General features: G+C 51.2%; 1 protein-coding gene across 6 annotated transcripts in view; it reads right to left on the minus strand.

Moving 5' to 3' along the window:
• Positions 1-1,463: 1,463 nt before the first annotated feature.
• The window catches only part of RNF4 (ring finger protein 4), a 170,742-nt gene continuing 154,215 nt past the window's right edge, over positions 1,464-17,990 (minus strand). For 3 of the 6 annotated variants that reach the window (XM_058719684.1, XM_058719682.1, XM_058719683.1), the window contains exons 3-8: positions 16,970-17,084; positions 14,330-14,409; positions 5,458-5,467; positions 4,889-5,048; positions 4,245-4,293; positions 1,464-3,662 (exon numbers count right to left, since the gene is read on the minus strand). In XM_058719684.1, coding sequence (XP_058575667.1) covers positions 3,513-3,662; positions 4,245-4,293; positions 4,889-5,048; positions 5,458-5,467; positions 14,330-14,409; positions 16,970-17,084 — 564 coding nt within the window. In that variant the 3' untranslated portion in view covers positions 1,464-3,512. Of the gene's footprint in view, positions 3,663-4,244; positions 4,294-4,888; positions 5,049-5,457; positions 9,569-14,329; positions 14,410-16,969; positions 17,085-17,990 lie in introns of those variants that run through there. The other 3 variants (XR_009258696.1, XR_009258695.1, XR_009258697.1) reach the window with 3 other exon arrangements.

The raw sequence follows: 17,990 nt of genomic DNA on the forward strand, positions 1-17,990 counted from the left end.
GCAAAGGCAAATACTTTCTGGAGCAACCCACTTTCAATGCAGTTCTCAAATAGTTTTCGGACTGTGTACCAATTTACATGGGCTCAAGATAAGGGAGAAAAAGTTCACGAGACACACGAAGAAAAGACTATGGATACTGGAGTTAACATATACACAACATAAAACTGACAAAACTGATTAATGATAAAAAAAAAATTGCTGCAGCCATTAATTAGCTTCTAAGAGGATACTATGAACAACCTTATGCCAAAATCTTGTAGAGATGAAATGTATGAATTCCCAGAAACCTGTGACTTAACAGACAAAAAGAGTGAATTCTCAAACATGGGAAAAACACATCAGTATTTTAAAATCTTTCCTCAATGAAAACAACAGTTCAGAGATAATATTTATGAGCTCCACTTCAGTCAAGGAGTAACTGTAGTCTCTCTGTAGGAACTAACCTTACTTTGAAACCAAAACCTGGCAAAGACAGAGTAGGACAATGGTAGGTCATTGTAACGTGTAACATGGATCTTAAGAAACCATAAGCCAAATATTGGTAAAACAAAAAGACAAGATATCATGAACAAGATGGATTTATCCAAGAAATGCAAGGCTGGCATACCTTGGTGTACATTAGAGAAGGAACGTACATCACCTCCTCTTTCCCTAGAACGCTTTTGGACCTCGAAGACTGCAGCTCAGCGTCCCTTCTTGCTATCCCGGGGACTCCTGTACCTGACCTCCAAGTTTTGACTTTTCACTGGCTCGATGGGACAGTCTCCCTCAAGGAATGCATACCCCAGAAGGGCAGCAATATCCATGGGTTTACTCGATACCCGCCAGAGCCAACTGCAATGCTGGGGCGTGACGAAATGTGCAGGGAGTGTCTGAGTAACTGCAGTTTCCTCTGATCGAACTGGTCTCCAGCTGAAGGTGGGCCTCTGAAATTCAGCACGATCGTGTGCCTCTAATCTCGGTCTCTGGGGCCCCTGGACAGGCGTGGGGATAGGCGGAGGCAAGCTCTTCTACCACCACCACCAGCCCACTCACTCCCTCGTCCCACCTGTTCCGGCACCGATCACCTGGGGCACGCCATGCTCTCCTGGGCCCCCACCCAGGCGTGGAAGGCAAAGTCTGTGTCCGGGTGCTTGAGGCAGGGAGGGGCACCGGGCCGTCAGACTCCCGGGTCCATCTGAGTCCATGCGGCTCACAGCTCTTCCCCTGCAGCCAGCCACGTTTCCTAGAGCAGAGGTGCAGATTAATCCTGCCTGATCAAGGATTCCAGGGCTTGGGCTTGTGGTTCCACTCCCAGGAATGACCTCTGGTCTGGCCTGCTGGTTTCTGGATCGGTAGCCACACAAACAACTTTCCTGCACATGTGGACAGAACAGGCTAAACCTGAGGCAGACAGGAATCACACATCTTGCACAAAGGGGGAGAAAATCCATCCCAAAGAGCAAATGAATGCACTAAAGAGATCTGGTTCAAATTAATGATTTTATTTCCATCTGTAACACTAGTAGAGGAGTCAAAAACAGACTGATGTACATGGATATAGTTTAAATGTAACAAAGAAAGATCTGAACTATGTACAATGAAGAAAGGAAAACGGTTCTTTTTCTTACCAACCTATTTTGCAGTTTCTGAATAGTAGAAACTAAACATTTTTCCCAATTTAGTATGAAGGAATACAACCTAATAATCAACCATTTGTCCTTAAGCACAAAACTTAAAGGAGATTTGGGCTGCACGGTCGTCCTGGGTTCTGAAGTCTGGGCACTGTTGGCACAGAACAAAAGAGGTTCCATGAAGCCCAGAGGAACTTAAAGGCAATGATGTCCAATCAGAGGGCAGACACACCCAGCATCAGGCCGATGGGAACTGACGTCCTGCCCTCCTTGACTCCAAGTAGAAAATTATTACTTTCATCCAAATTAACCAGAAGTGAGCCAAATAGTTAAAAGTCAGAATGAAGAATAAAACAAATTTTTTTTCACACAGAGGAGGGACACTCCTTCAGCCCCGTTTAAAGTGAATTCCGTGCCGAGTCCCTGCTCCTTCAGAAGGGTAAACTGAAGGTCAGTTATTGCTAGCAAAGCCAGAGAAGGCCCCTTCCCCACCTTGCAGCTGTTTCACACGAAGAGGCTGGTGGTTTGGCTAGAAGCCCTCTGAGGAGGGTGCAGAGGCCAAGGCGGGCGGCCGCAGCAAGGCCTCTCCCCTGCTGGCCGCCCCCAGGCCCTGTGCTGTGAGGGGCAGTCAGGTCACCCTGTTGCCTCCTTGAGGACCAAGATGTTCACACCGAGGGAGCTGAGCAGAGCGTGTTATCTGGGTCGCGTGGGGAGAAGAGGCCGCCATACTTTGCCAACCAAACCTATGGAGCAGTCAAAAGCCCGAAAGGTCAGAAGAGCAGCTTCTGAAATGAATGTCAGCCGGTGTGGGGGGTGGGGGTGAAAGCCAAGGCAGAGCCCAACTAGTATCAGGTGGGCCGAACTCTTTGAAACTCAGGGGAGCTGACTGGGACAACAGCAGGGATGTGGGTGGCTGGTAAGGCCTCACGTACTGCCACCAGCTCTGTCTTTACACTCGAGTGGACATTAGGCAGTGGGAACTGAGGACCAGAGGGCATGTGGCGAACACAGGACAGATCTGACCGGAAAAGAGAGAGGATATCCAACCACATGTCTGCCCTATATACCTTGCACGGCCTGCACCAGGTGAAAAACTATGGGGCACGGGCTAAGTTCCTGAGAACAGGTGGCGAATAGGACGGGATGTGACAGGCACCGCTCCACGGGCAACATGAGGCCTCTGAGGGGACGCTAACAGTGCTACATCTCCTGTGCTGCTGGAAAGTAGGCAAAGAACAGGCTTTATTGCACATTTCGTTCTTAGGAAACCGGGAGTTGCCCTGTAGAGAGTCTCCTGGTCTGCAGCATCCCGCACATCACTGCTGAGGTGTGGGTGGAGTCACGGGGCACCCCAGACTCGCCAGGGAAGAAAAACGCCCGGTGGTGGGTCTCTCTAGGGCTGTGCTCACACCTGTGGTCCTCGGGCCAGATGGACCTGGTCTAGCTCGGTCGCTGAGGCGGACTGACGCCAGGGACGACAGAGCCCGCCTGGGAGAGCCGGGCCAGCCCCTTGATGACACTGCCAGGAGGAAGCTGGGGCGGACTTTCCAAAAGGGGAAAATTTCTTGGCAGACATGCAGGCTCCAGAGAGAGGCTGGAACCACGATTCTCAACTCCGATGTGCCTAACTCCCTCTTTCCTACCCTGGAACCAGGATGCCCGGGGGGCAGAGGTGGGGGCCCCCGCCTGGGCCCTGGCTCCAGCTCCACCGCAGTAAACCGGAGGTAACGAAAGGGTTTGAGAGCGGGTTTGAGACAAAAGAGCAGTTTACATATCAGACGTTGGCTCTGAAATAGTCTTTCTGAGCTCAGGAAATTGAGGCAGAGAAGCCATGAAAGGCTTAGCGGAGGACCTAGCCCGGCTGTCTGTCCGTCTGCCTCTCCTGACACTCTCCACACTTCATATATAAATGGGGTGGTATCGTTTGTGGTTGATCTTTTTCCTGCAAGTTGGGCAAGTGTTAGCATTCTTAAGGGAGTCACGGAGGCACTGGCTACAAAAGACGTGGCCGCATTCTGTAGAAACGATGAGACGTCCGTTCTGTACAATCTAGAAAACACAAGAAGGAACAGCCTTCACGTGTGCCCTGGTCCCACAGCGGCAGAGAGCCCCACTTCTGCTGTGACAAGGGGAAGAAGGGCCGGGCAGCTCTGCAGGACTGAACACACCTACTCGCCCTGCAGCGTCAGGCGACTACGACAGGGTCTCTAAGGCCCAGGGCAGAGGCGGGAGCCACTCTCCCGGCAGCAGCCACCCAAGGGTTGCAGGGACCCCAGGTGCCCGCATCCACAGGCCTGCTGAGGCCCAGGGCTGCCGTGCGGGCACACAGGGAGGTGCTGGGGGGCACAGGGGCCACGGGAAATACCGGCAGCTTCTGCTTAGGCTGGGACAGGAAACACACAGGACTGGTGTGCTCAACGGGGGCCAGGGCTGAAGGCTGCAGGGCCCAAAGAGAAGCTGGCACGTTCTCCCCTCACGCACAGATGTGTGACAGGCCACACACAGCGGCCACGCCGGACTGCAGAACAGAGGTGTCAAATGCCACCTAACGAGGAGATCCTCTCCGTCCACTTCTTCCACTGAAGCAGTGTGGACACCAGGAGCCAGGAAGACACGGCAGAGCCGGCTTACCTCAGAGTACCCGTCCATGCAGATCGGACAGCTGACAGTACCAGAGGGCCTACAATCACAGGGCTTCGGGTCAGTTCCTCAGCAACCCCCACCATTCAATCCCTCAGAGTGGCTTCACAGAAGCAGCCCAGATCCCCCCTTAGCACAGGCATCGGAAGCCCCCCAAGAAGGCCAGCTGCCCCAAGGGGGGCGCAGCAGGGAGGCGAGAGGGGAACAAGAGAAGACGCCTGTCCTCCCCGACCCAGGCTGTACTCTCTGCCTCCCCATCTGGGGCAGGGGCTGTGCCCAGCCCCTCTGAGCATTCCTAGTGCAGGACACGGGAAGCCACTGGATCTGTCCTTCACAGCAGGTGGCCCAGGGATGTCCACACCCACCCTGCCCATGCCGGGCACACCCTCGTCCCTCCAGGAATGGCTGAACCAGCTCTGAATCCAGCCCCGCCTGTCCCCAGCTGCTGGGCAGCTGCTCCAAGAAGACTTTCTCAAGCCATGGGCTCACAGAGCTTGGGCAAGGTCCAGTATTTCCAATGGTCTACCCCCTGAGAAATGGAGGTGGGGGGAGAGAGGATTCCCCTCTCCAGGGGACGAGGGGACCCACGGGGCCAGAGGCTTCTGGTGAGGAAGCAGGCTGGTGGGGGCTGGCACCTGAGTCCTGCGGCTGCCTCCTCCCTGGCGTGTCTAGGAGTGTGGGTGGTCACGTACACATCTCTGTCCCTGGACACCTCCTCGTCATCACTGCTCACCACACAGCTGTCGGCATGGTCCTGGCGTGGCCGTCTGGCGTTCCTCCTCGGCCGCCTCCTTTCTAAGAGAGGAGTCCGCACTCAGGGCAGGGTCGCCAGCCCCATCACCTCACCACTCCCTTCCCACCGGGAAAGGCCAGCGCCAACCCGAGAGGCACAGCACCACACCCAGAAGGTCCTGCCCAGCTATACAGAGGCCACCTTCCGGTCTTCCCAGGAGGAGCCCCACCTCTGCCACGAGCAGGTGCCTGAGCAGTGGGGAGTCCAAGGCGGTCAGCCTTCTCTAAACTCCAATGGGACCACAGCTCCACCCTAGGGGTACTGTCTCCTCAGCGAGCACAGGGCACTGACTGCAGGGGTCTTCCCGCCTGGCATTCTCACACCCACAGGCCTGGCAAGGCTTTTGGCGTTACAACCCTCACCCACATCAGTTCTGCACCCAAACCCAATGAAAGAGAGGAAACCACTTACCATCAACAATCTATTAAAACGGAGGAAAACAAAAGAGAAAAGGAACATCAGTACGACATAAAATACTCTGTATATTTCAAAAAAACTTATCTTAAATGACACAATTGAAGCATTTCTTATTTCAAATGCAAAAATCCTCAGGGGATCAGTAAAGCCTCCCCACCCCAGGGGATGGGACAGGTGCAAGGAGAGGGCCTGCCCCTGCCCAGCACTGACGGGAGGTCTGGACACCTCCCCTCCAGTAAGGTGCATCCTGGGCGCCTCCGCCTCCTGGCAGCTGGCACGCTGTGTGCCTCGGCCTGCCACACGCCGAGTGAGTTGGAGCTGCCAGGCTCGTGACCTGAAAGTTACTCACCATGTGGGAGCTGCTGGCTTTCTCTTCTGGAGAACAGAGGCACCAGCGCCCCCAGCTCACCGCGGACACGGAGCCCAGGACTAGGTCCGTACGCTCTCCTTGTCCGGTGGGCCAGTGACAAGCATCTTGTTTCATGAACCTTTACTGGGAGGAGGGTGTGCAGTACTTATGCTGGGATATAATCAAGTAATTAAACAGAGCAGGGCGTGCAGGGACTAACGAGTGGCACACGAAGGGCTGAGACCACCCTGACTCCAGGTTCTCCAGAAACACACACGAGTTACTGAGAACCTGAGGCCGCCATCGGCTACTCAGCAGAACTTACACTAGGATTACTATGTTACAATAGTTTCATACCCCATGGCTTCAACCCTCTCTGAGCTCCTATACCTGTCTGTCTACGGTGTCACCAGTGGCACACCTCTTCCTCTTGTTCGTCACAGGCCATCACCTATTTCAGGAAAGCCCCACTGCCCACCTCTCTTCGGCCGACACCATGGCAGAGGGCATGCTGTCCTGCCCTGCAGAAACCAGAAGCTCTTTCCATCCCAACTCCTCGTGGCAGGGATTCTGGACACAAACTAAGTTCCACCAGTGAGACAGCACCAATTTCAGCCGCTGGAGATGGACACGGCTGGCAATATCAACAGGCAGTCCTGGCCCAGGCCGCAGTGTCCTTGGCCCAGGCCCCTCCTCCCTAGCAAGGGGTTAAGGTATTGGTTCCTTGAACCCAAGGAGATCAGTGCAGGTGATGGCTCCCATCTCCTGACCCTCTGCTTGGGGCGGAGGTAACGGTCCCATGGTGGGTCAAGGCCAAGATGTCTGGGGTTATTCCTAGAGTCCTGCTCCTCCAGCCCTTTCAACACCAAGAAGCATCTCCTCCCATGTATTAAAATCCATTTATGCTTTAGAACTAGCGCGGATTCAGTTTTCCAACCTGAACCATGACAGATACAAGTAGCCATCCCAGAAAGGAGGGTCTAAGCATAAAGATCTTCATTTTGCGGATGAGAACATAACCCACATTACTACTGAAGGCACCCCCACCTCCCCCTAGAGGAGGCTGGACTGCGGAACTATGAAAGTGGGGGACCGTCAATCTCATTATTGGGATATTTACTAGAAAAAAAGCTTGGGCTGACAGGAGGTGCAGTCCCCATGAAGTCTACAGAAAGGGAGCTCTGAATTTAACCAAGAACGGAAGGAAAATCTGCTGTGGGCAGGGACGATCCCAGCTTTCCAGCACCCCAACACTGCCTCGCTTCCTTTGCCAAGATGGGTCATTCGATTAAGTGTGGACACACCTGGAAGAAATATGGCGTCACTGGCTCCCGGGAAACCAGTGTGTGGGAGCCAGGTCTCCACAGGCTCTTGTGAGTCAGACCCAGCTCACTTGCAGGGAGTGCCAAGCTCAGGCCAAACGTCAGCCTCTGGGGAGGTACATAGAGCTGCCTAGTCCAAGGCTCAGGACAGGTGTTCCTTACCTAACCACTGGGTAAACGAACACACAGTGGCCAGAGAGCTCCCCTCACTGGTGATGACTCGGTCCCCATTCTCAACAGAAAACCTCAGAGATGAAGCTTCTTGCCCAAAGGGCAGAAAACAATGGCACCACAGCCTGGCTGAGGGACATGAGACACGATGCCTGGTGCTTGGGCCAGCCAGCAGCTGAACCATATCAAATTCCAGAACCCCTTTAAGGTGCCTGCGAGCACCCTGGAATGGCCCTTCCTCACAGTTGTGGCCCTGCAGGTCACACAGCGCTTGCCTGGTGGGGAGAGGAGGGCAGCTCTGGAGCCTCTCATGTGGCCAAGAGGCCTTTAAAAGCAACAAAACACCAACCCCCCAACCCCCTGGTCTGAACAGCTGAGTTAGTACTGTGGCAAGTGGCCTCCCACAGCCTGCTTCACCTTTGGGTCTGGCTTCCCATTCTTGACTGTGGAATAAAGCACAGGGCAGAGCGCTGAGAGACAAGGGAGGCATCCGGAGTACGAACAACCCACAGCAGACCCCCGCTGCCGCCTGCTTTCACACCAGGGCACACGGACTCCAGGCCGGTCACGCGAAGGCCCTTTGAGTTTCTGAAGCACAGGTGGGCCTTAGAACACCCACAAGTGCGGACACCCATGTCACAGGCTTCCGGTCAAGCCCTCCTTCTACCAGTAGACGCAACCCCTGGCATTCTAGGCACCTCCGGGGGCTGCAAGAATACGCTGGGTGAAATAACGGGACTGAGACAGGCAGCCTGGGGCCCTCTGCATGCAAGTGGAGCCCTGGCATTTCTAAGAATGCCTACGCGGCCAAGAGCTCAGCAAGCCGCGTGCTTCAGGCAGCCTCCCCACTTGGCATGCTGCTGTACTGGGGAAAACAGCCACCTCCACCCACTGTGCACGAAAGCAGCTGCTCTTTGGATCCAACCGCTGCACGCAGCCCGCAGTGACGGATTTGTTAGTGCGGCCCTCCGGGAGGCCCAGGAACACCGGGCCTGCCACGAACATTGCAGTCACAGTAAGCAGCCCCTCCAGCACCACAGACAACCAATTCCCCCGTTCCTGGCCATGGTGGCCAGCCCTTCTTTCTTACACGATTATGAAGTCACCAGGTGCCCCTCGGGCCCTTGACTATTCCCCTAGAGATGGACAGGACTCTGTCCCTGCCTGCAAGGGAGCTTCAGTTAAGCAGATTCTTTCCAGTCTCATGAATGAAAATAGGCAGGTATGGAGTGTAACACGAATAGTCAGAGTCATAGGCACACCATGGAAACACATCACAAAGAGATTTCAGGGAAACCAACCTGACTTTAAAAGAAAAGTGCCCTGAAAACCTGAACTCACCTACTACCCCAGCTAAGAAGGCAGAAGGATGGAAAATACGAGCAGAGGTTTCCAATAAATGGCAGGCTAGTATTTCCACCAAATTTCCCACTGAAAACCACCAAAACAAGATAAAACATACATACTTTTAAAAAAAGATATATCCAAAAAAAATTATTTGTTCAAACTAAAGGCAATACAATTAATCCAGAGGAAAAAAAAATACAGAAGATTCTTGAAAAATTGAAGCCTGGAACTCCTCGGTGGCTCAGTCGGTTAAGCGTCTGACTTCAGCTCAGGTCATGATCTCATGGTTTGTGAGTTCAAGCCCCGCATTGGGCTCTGTGCCGACAGCTCGGAGCCTGGAGCCTGCTTCCAATTCTGTGTCTTCCTTCCCCTCTGCCCCTCCCTGGCTCACACTCTGTCTCTCTCTCAAAAATAAACATTAAATTAAAAAAATAAAATAAAATAAATTGAAGCCTACATTTGAAAGCCTCACAGAGAAACCAAAGCCCAGGCAGGTTATCTAGGGAAGGCCAGCTGCTTTGTGCAGGCCAGGTTCAAAGCAAGTCTCAGGAATTACCAAAGAACTGACGCATGGAATGTTTTTTCTGACCAATAATGCAGTAATTCAAAGAATCAGTAACAACAACAAAGGAAATAAAGAAAATCCCCAATGTTTCAAAGTTAAAAAACAAGTTTGATAAATATGTTGAATTGAATGTAAAATACTAATAACAAAATTTGTAGAATATAGCTTAAAAAGTATAATCTTAAATGCATTTACTGGAAAAGAAATGATGAAAATTAGTAAGTTAGAAAGACAGCAAAATAAACTCAAAGAAAGAAGCAACCATGAATGAAAAAAACTTACAAGAGAAAGGATCCACAAAGCTAAAAGTTGGTTCTCTGAAAGATCTAATAAACCTCTGGTGATACTAATCTAAAAAGACAGAAAACACAAATAACTGAAATCAGAAATGGGAAAGGAGACATCACTACAGATTCCACAGAACATTAAGACATTACAAACAAATTTATACCAATAAAAGTGAAAATTTTAGACAGATCGACCTTTGGCTCAGGTTATGATCTCGCAGTTCGTTAAGTTTGAGCCCCACCTTGGCTCTGTGCTGACAGCTCATAGAGCTTGAAGCCTGTGTCTCCCTCTGTCCCCACCCCCACTCTCTCTCTCTCTCTCTAAAAAATAAACACTAAAAAATAAAAAAAATTTTAAAAAGGTGCAAAAATCGTATATATAAAATATTGGCAAACAGAATCTGGCAATATATGAAAAGAAAATATCACATCCACAATATTTAGTTGGTTTAACATTAATATCAATGTGAAGCACCTGAGTGGCTCAGTCAGTCAAGCATCTGACTCTTGGTTTTGGCTCAGGTCGTGGTCTCATGGTTCGTGAGTTCAAGCCCTACATTGGGCTCTGTGCTGATGGTGCACGGAGAAAACCAATGGAGAAAACCAATGAAATTCTTGACTTCTCCACTTCAACATATGAAAGGGGAAAAATTATCGTTCTATGAAGTGTTAAAATTCAGTACGTGATTCATGACAAAACTTGCAGACCAACAGGAAACGGGAATTTCTCCAATCTGTAAAGGACGTGAACAGCAGCAACAAAACCTACCGCAGAGGGCTTATTTAATGGTTGAAGTCTGACAAGATTCCTTCGGATTTGGGATGAGACAAGAATGTCCGGGACTGTCACCATTTTTATTCAGCCAGTGCTGAATTTTCTTTCGCCAGGGTGTTAAGGTAAGAAAAAAAAGGAGAAAAGAACCAAAATTTGTTCTGTGCATACAGAAATCCAAAAGACTTACAGATTAAGAATTGCTAGACTGAGAAAAGTCAATAGATAAAATCAATTAGCAAATAACAAAAAAGAGAAGGAAACTTTATACCATTTTTAGTAGTTTCCTAATATTGCATGTATCTAGGAGTAACTCTTCTAACAAAAGACTTGCAGAACTAAAAGGAACACTGTAAGACTTTACTGAGAGGGGCTAAAGACGCCCCCCTAGAACCACACACGAAAGGCAATTCACGTGGGTTACAGACCTACTTGCAGAAGGCAAAACAGTAACTGTCAGAATACAGCAACATTTTGGGGCGCCTGGGTGGCGCAGTCGGTTAAGCGTCCGACTTCAGCCAGGTCACGATCTCGCGGTCCGTGAGTTCGAGCCCCGCGTCGGGCTCTGGGCTGATGGCTCGGAGCCTGGAGCCTGTTTCCGATTCTGTGTCTCCCTCTCTCTCTGCCCCTCCCCCGTTCATGCTCTGTCTCTCTCTGTCCCAAAAATAAATAAAAAAACGTTGAAAAAAAAAAAATTAAAAAAAAAAAAAAAAGAATACAGCAACATTTTTATATGAAATTTTCTTCAGCAAATTGATAAATCCAACTATTAAAATTAAGAACCTCTTTACATAAATCAAAAAGGCAAACATTTGAGAAGACAGAAAACCTAACAGCAAGCTCATATTTGTCACTTGTAAAACAAAATAAAGCAGGAAGGGGTGCTTGGCTGGCTCAAATGGTAGAGTATGTGCCTCTTGAGCTCCAGCTTTTGAATTCAAACCCCACGTTGGGAGTTGAGCCTACTTAAAAAAATAAATACATAAATAAAAATAAAAATGAGGTCTAAAAAACCCCACAAGGCAGACAACCAAATGGGGGCAAGGAATGGGGAGAAGACAAGGAGTTGCTCTGTTCTAGATCAATTTCTCCAGCTATTGTAAAAGTTGGATGTACAACGTGTGGGTAAAAAGATTTTTACAGGGGCAGCTGGGTGGCTCAGTCGGTTGAGCGTCTGACTTTGGCTCAGGTCATGATCTCAATCCATGAGTTCGAGCCCCGCGTCGGGCTCTGTGCGGACAGCTCAGAGCCTGGAGCCTGCTTCTGATTCTGTGTCTCCCTCTCTCTCTGCACCTCCCCCACTCATGCTGTGTCTCTGTCTCAATAATAAATAAAAACATTAACGAAAAATTAAAAAAAAAAAAAAAGATTTTTACAGACACTTCACAAAAGAGGAAAATGAACCACTAATGAGCATGAAAAAGTGTTCAACCCTAAGAAGAATCAAGGAAATACACGTTAAAGCCACACAGGAAACTCCCAGGTTCCCATGACTGGAAGCAAAGCGGCGGCAAGCACGTGGAGACAGAGGCCCCTCGAACACTGGCAAGAACGTCAACTAGCAGAGCCCCTCTGGAAAAGAGGCATTAATCTGGTAAACATCAAAGATACACATGCCCTGGGATCCAGCAGTGACGGCCTTTTTTGGGTATGCATTGCCCAAAATAAAAGCTGGTTTGGAGAAAAAAATATCTAAGCAGAGATGGACTAAGTCTTATTGTACCTTACAGCATTTTTTAGTTCTCTTAATTCACTGGGGGTTTTGGAGGCTCTGGGGTTTTAGAGTTGGAAAAATCCAGTCTCTGTGAAATCTCTCATCAGAGGGCTCCCCGACATTCTGAAGCCGTGCCTGGACCCAGGTAAGCAGAGACTCTGGTCTTCAAGATATGGAACTAGCTACTCCCAGCAAGGCAGAAGAGGTACACCTGGCCTGTTCCCAGATTCCGGTAGAACTGGGAAGATCACCCCAATTTGGGAACAGATACATTTATCCATTCACATTCTCCTGCAGGGGAGGCCTGAGGTCACCCTGAACTTACAATTCATCTTGTCCTGAGTTAATACAATTAGGTTTCCCATGTAGATCTGCTTAGAGCAAGAACTTCAGCCTTACATGTTAAAAACTGGCATTTGAATTTATTAAAATATACAACAAAAAGTAGAGAGTAATTAGAATGAAGAGTGCTATAAAGTCCCAAACCATTATTTTATGGCTGGGAACACTGCGACCACGGTTAAGTCAAGTCCCAGGACCAAAATGACCAGTACATCTGGGACCAGAAAACCAGGACTCCCACCTCCCAGGCCCGCTCCCCCCTCTCCCGATCGCTGGCCTCTGGCCTGCCATCCACTCCTAGGACAGCTCCCCCAACCCTAACAGTCCTGTTCCATGTCTCCTGAGGACTTTCCATGCCAAGGGAAACACAGAGAAAGCAGAAAAGCTCACGAAGGAGCCCATGTAGGGAGGGCAGTCTGGTCATGCAAAAAAAAATACCCAAGGCATGAAAGGGGACTTCATGATGTTGGCGTGTCACCCAACAGAAGCTGATCACCGTCTCCTTGAGGGCACGAAGGTCGAGCAGGATCCCGGCTATCCCCCCAGGGCTTGTCATGCTGCAAGTGGGGAGGAGTATCACAGAAAAGAAGGACTTGGCACTGCTTCTAAGTGTCTATCAGCAACTGGGCCGCATGCTTTAGCCAAGGCACCAAAAGAAGCTATCCTTCCAGAACCCCAGGGAGCCTGCGGGACCAGCAGCAAAGTTGTGTACATGTACGTACCTCAAAAAACACACCCATCGGGCCGAGGCAGAGACTGACAGCTAAGCCTACTCCCCACCTGTCTCAGAAAGTTCCAACTGATCTCCAGAGAACTACTGGCTCCTTTCTGGGAGCCGACGTCCCACCTGCGCATGCATCCAGGACCCGTGGGAGGCCGTTTAATAGCTCGGCAAGAACAGCTGCCTCTCCTCTCGGATGGGTGGTGTGTGTGCGCGCGCATGTGTGTGTGTGCGCGCGCATGTGTGTGTGTGGAACACAGGATAGGTTTTAAATCAAGGCCAGAGTCTAAACCTCTAAATCTGTCAAGACAGCTCCTCCTCGTCGCCCTTTTTTCCTTTTAAAGAAGTCCTGGAGCTTCTCAGTGGAACCTTCTTCTGAAGTTCCAAGCACAATCAGAATAAGCCCAGGATCAGTGGGCCCCAAGGCCAGGTGAACACTCAGCCGCTACTGAGCCCAGTCCGCGGCAGCGCCTGCCTCCCACTCGCTCCACTCCACAAAGTACCTATCAGGACAGAAGGTGCTAGAGGCATCCCCGAGAGGCAAACGCAGCCTCAGCATGCGGGGCCAGGGGCGGAGCAGCCGCCGGAACCCACACACACAGCGGTGCACCCCCACGTGGTGGAGGCGGCGTGCCAGACCACTCCGCAGCACGCCCGCCGCCCGGACCAGGTCTCCCTCCTCGAGGGCCACAGAGGCGAGCGCGCTCTTTGCCAGGGTCCGTAGCTGGCGCCCCAGGAAGGGGGCTCAGGCAGGCTGCCGCCCTCCCTGGAGCCCTGACACAGCTGAGGCGGCAGGCAGCGGTGCAGGGCACCTGCACCCCGTGAGGGGGCCCTCCTGGAACGGAAGAGATCTCGTTCCCGCCAGCTGTGAAGTGTAAACCCACGTGTGCCCGGTACCCCCACGTGCCAGCCACCCGAACACGCACACAAGCCCGTGACACATCCCCACTCACAACGCGAAGGAGGCCGAGGAACTTAAGGCCGCACAGCTGGTATCAAGGGTGGAAGGGGGGCCTACAGAGGTGGGGTCTCGGGGCCCTCCCCACATGGCTCGTGTGCCAGCTGCAGAAAGGCCCCAGTCACAAACATTTACTGTCCACAGGCAGCAAAGCCACAACAAATGATTTTCCAGAAACAACCTTCTATCTTGGGCTCTAGTCACTGGGTGCACGGGCTTCTTCGGCACAGGCCACTACTTGTGACCGAGGCCTTCTGAAGTTGACGCTGGCCCAGGGCCCGCAGCCAGGAAGAGGCGACTCTCCGTTCCAACACTTACCACGACAGAGTCATTGTGAGTCAGGTCAACAACCACAGGCTCTAAAGATTCACAGGTCAGGTCCACTATTTCGTCTCCAGCTTCAAAACAAAGCATTTTTAACAAGCATTAGGAGAAAAGTAAAGGCACACCGCTCTAAGCATGAAATGATTACAGGTATAAACCTCTGCTAAACCCTACCAAAGGACAGAATGCAGAACCTCAGGACCTATCCCCTTTCCAGAGGTGGCAGCCAATGAATGCCCTTCCAGAATGTTGCTGAGTGGCACTGTGTAGTTTTTACGACTGCACCGAGGGGTGAGGTCTGTGCGCATGCACACCTTTATCCCTGGGGCCTCCCCGCCGCCACACAACCAGGCCTCTGTGTCCCCACCGGCCTCTGCACAGGGGAGGGGCAGTGACCTACCTGGGAGTGCTGGGGACATGTGGGGACAGGACCAGGCATGCTCACCGCAGGGCCTTTCTCTTTGGGATGGACTCACCCACAGACCTTGTCGGGCTCAGCCACACACCCCCATCAGTTACGTTTTCATCTCCATTTAGCTCTCAAGTGGGACAAAGGAGGTATTTACTGATCTGTTAGCACCCCAAAACACCAAAATGGGCTGGGCCCGTTCCGCAGCTTGCCCTTGAGCCCTAGGATACATGGCAGTGTCCACGTGAGCACAGGACAAAGTGGGAAAAGACACGTCCCAAACAGTTAGCAGCATTTCTGTGCGGCAGGAAGGAGCAAATGGCAGGCGACAACTTCCATTTATATAAACTAAAAAAAGAAGATTTAGGATCATTTTTGCTTCTATTGTTACAGCACTAAGAAGCATGGGAGTAGGATTTTTAGAAGTATTTGTTTGGGGACAGTAACTTGTGATGCATTTAGTATATTCCAACTTGCTTTATTTTCTTATATTAAGAAGTTTCACAGGAATAAAGACCACAATATATGGTTGTGTCCAATGTAATTTTTACGAAATGATCTTTCTATAAATTTTTTAATGTTTATTTATTTTTGAGAGAGACAGAGACAGAGAGAGAGAGAGAGAGAGAGAGAGAGAGAGGGAGGGAGGAGTGGGGGAGGAGCAGAGAGAGGGAGACACAGAATCTGAAGCAAGCTCCAAGCTCTGAGCTGTCAGCACTGAACCCAACTCAGGGCTCGAGCTCATGAACTGTGAGATCATGACCTGAGCTGAAGTCGGACCCTTAACCGACTGAGCCCCCCAGGTGCCCCTGACCTCCTCCTTTTTAAAGAACAGCCCACATACTGATACGCTCTCGGTCACAGAACTGTTTCTGTGTTGATGGACACAATCTATGGCTCCATAAATAGAAGCTGGACTCCAACGGGCAGCTTGTGCACACGGCCCTGTGCACATGCTGAGGTGGCCTGCGGTGAGAGGAGGGCTGGGCCAAATAGCAGTCAAGCCTGAGACCCTGAGCCCCTAGAGACCACTCATGTGGTCAGTGTCCTGATCGAGGAGCCTCCGGCGCTAGCCTCTCCTGAATGATGGCAGAGTTCAGATGCAGGGGCATCAACTTTGGGACAGAGGGGAGGGGATGGCAGGGGGGCCAGGGTCTCAGCCTCCAGGCTTTTAGGAATTCACAGAAGTGAAACTCAGGAGCCACAGAGACGATACTGAGAATTTCACTTCTCTGAAGGGCCCATGAAATGTATCTCAAGACAAGCTGCTTCCCTTTACATGTCAGTTTTCTTTTTTTTTTTTTTAATTTTTTTTTTTAATGTTTATTTATTTTTGAGACAGAGAGAGACAGAGCATGAACGGGGGAGGGTCAGAGAGAGAGGGAGACACAGAATCTGAAGCAGGCTCCAGGCTCTGAGCCGTCAGCCCAGAGCCCGACGCGGGGCTCGAACTCACGGACCGTGAGATCATGACCTGAGCCGAAGTCAGACGCTTAACCGACTGAGCCACCCAGGCGCCTCTACATGTCAGTTTTCAAGCTTCGCAGTCACGAAATCAATCTTAACACATGCAGAGCACAGGGACTCAACTCAGGCCACTGGCCGTCCCCCTCAGCACGCAGAAGGGGGGAAAAATCAATTTGGCCTCTGCCTATACCAGCCCACTCCAACACAGGCAGCTGTCAACAGATCTGCCTTCTTGGGAAATTCTGTATCTCAAAGAGAAAGAGAAAAGGAAATCGGAGAACCTCACGAGGCAGAGCAAATTGGAGATGTAGTTTCGAGTCGAAAAGCTGGGCCCAGGGCCGTCTCACCCCCCTGCACGTTCCCAGAAGGTCAGCCCTGCCGAGAGGCCGTCGGAACCCGTGGAGGCCTTCGGATACCGCACAAAGCAGTTCTTGATCCAGTGCGCTTCCGGTTTTGAGCCGCGGCTCAAGTGGCGGAGTCCAGGGTCGCGTAGGTCTTACAGACACACGGACAGAAGCTAACCCTCGTACAGCAAGCGTTCTCTCAGAAGCACTGATCTCAGTGACCTCGCGGACAACTGTACGAACGGTACTAGGAGCACCCCATTTCGGAGGGGGCAGCGGAGGCACGCACAGGTGGTGTGGCTCCCACCAGGCCCCACAGCTGGGAGGCGGCAGTGCTGTACTCACCCACGCACACCGTCCCCCACCAGCACCCCCCCACCCCGCCCCCGGTCACGGTGTCCCTGGCCATCTTACCGCTTTCCACAAGTTCTATGGGCTCTGCTTCCAAGGCCATCTCAGGGGTGGACGCTGCTTCCCGAGTTCGCTTCTGGGCTTGTCTAGAATTTACTGTCCCACCACGACGCTTTCTCTGAGGGTAACCCAGGGAAAGAAACAGTCGCATGAGCTCTGGCTGCTGACACAATTTCCATAACAAGAATAAAAGGTCAACACGGGAATGGCTCAACTCATCAGGAAGAGTAGGAGGCCAGTGAGCCAGCCTGAGGTGGGGGTCCTTTCAAAACCTGACATTCCTATCACTGAATATTTAGAGAGAAATAATACCAAACACGTAGTGAATATGAATTCTACAAAGTAAAACTTCTGTTATATCAAACTATTGGTCTATCCAAAGTACATGCCACACCACTCTATAGAAGCCTCTGATCCAGGTCAAGGCTTGGCCAGAAATCCCTCCTTTTATTTTTTTTTTTAATTTTTTTTCAACGTTTTTTATTTATTTTTGGGACAGAGAGAGACAGAGCATGAACGGGGGAGGGGCAGAGAGAGAGGGAGACACAGAATCGGAAACAGGCTCCAGGCTCCGAGCCATCAGCCCAGAGCCCGACGCGGGGCTCGAACTCACGGACCGCGAGATCGTGACCTGGCTGAAGTCGGACGCTTAACCGACTGCGCCACCCAGGCGCCCCAGAAATCCCTCCTTTTAACCAAAAAAAGTCACAAACCTATCTTCCTCGGATTTGTGTTTGGTCCCATTGAGCCCTCTTTGTTTTTTTCAACCCAAAGGCCCTCAGTTTCCCACATTTCTATCCACTGTGGAAACTGGGTCTTTTCTTTCAAAAACCTTTAACCTTTAGAGTACTATTCAGTATGGTTTACACCCCAACAATCACCCCCAGAGCTCAAAGAATCAAAGTTCCCAGTGGCTGCCCAAGAGCCCTGCCTTCCGGAAAGCTCAGGCTCTCGGCTGGCCTAGCTGCAGTCCATACTCTCTGAACCAGCCTTCTTCTCACACACATCCTTGAGCGCTGGCTTA

This window comes from Neofelis nebulosa, chromosome 3 (assembly GCF_028018385.1).
Source record: "Neofelis nebulosa isolate mNeoNeb1 chromosome 3, mNeoNeb1.pri, whole genome shotgun sequence".
NCBI lineage: Eukaryota > Metazoa > Chordata > Mammalia > Carnivora > Felidae > Neofelis > Neofelis nebulosa.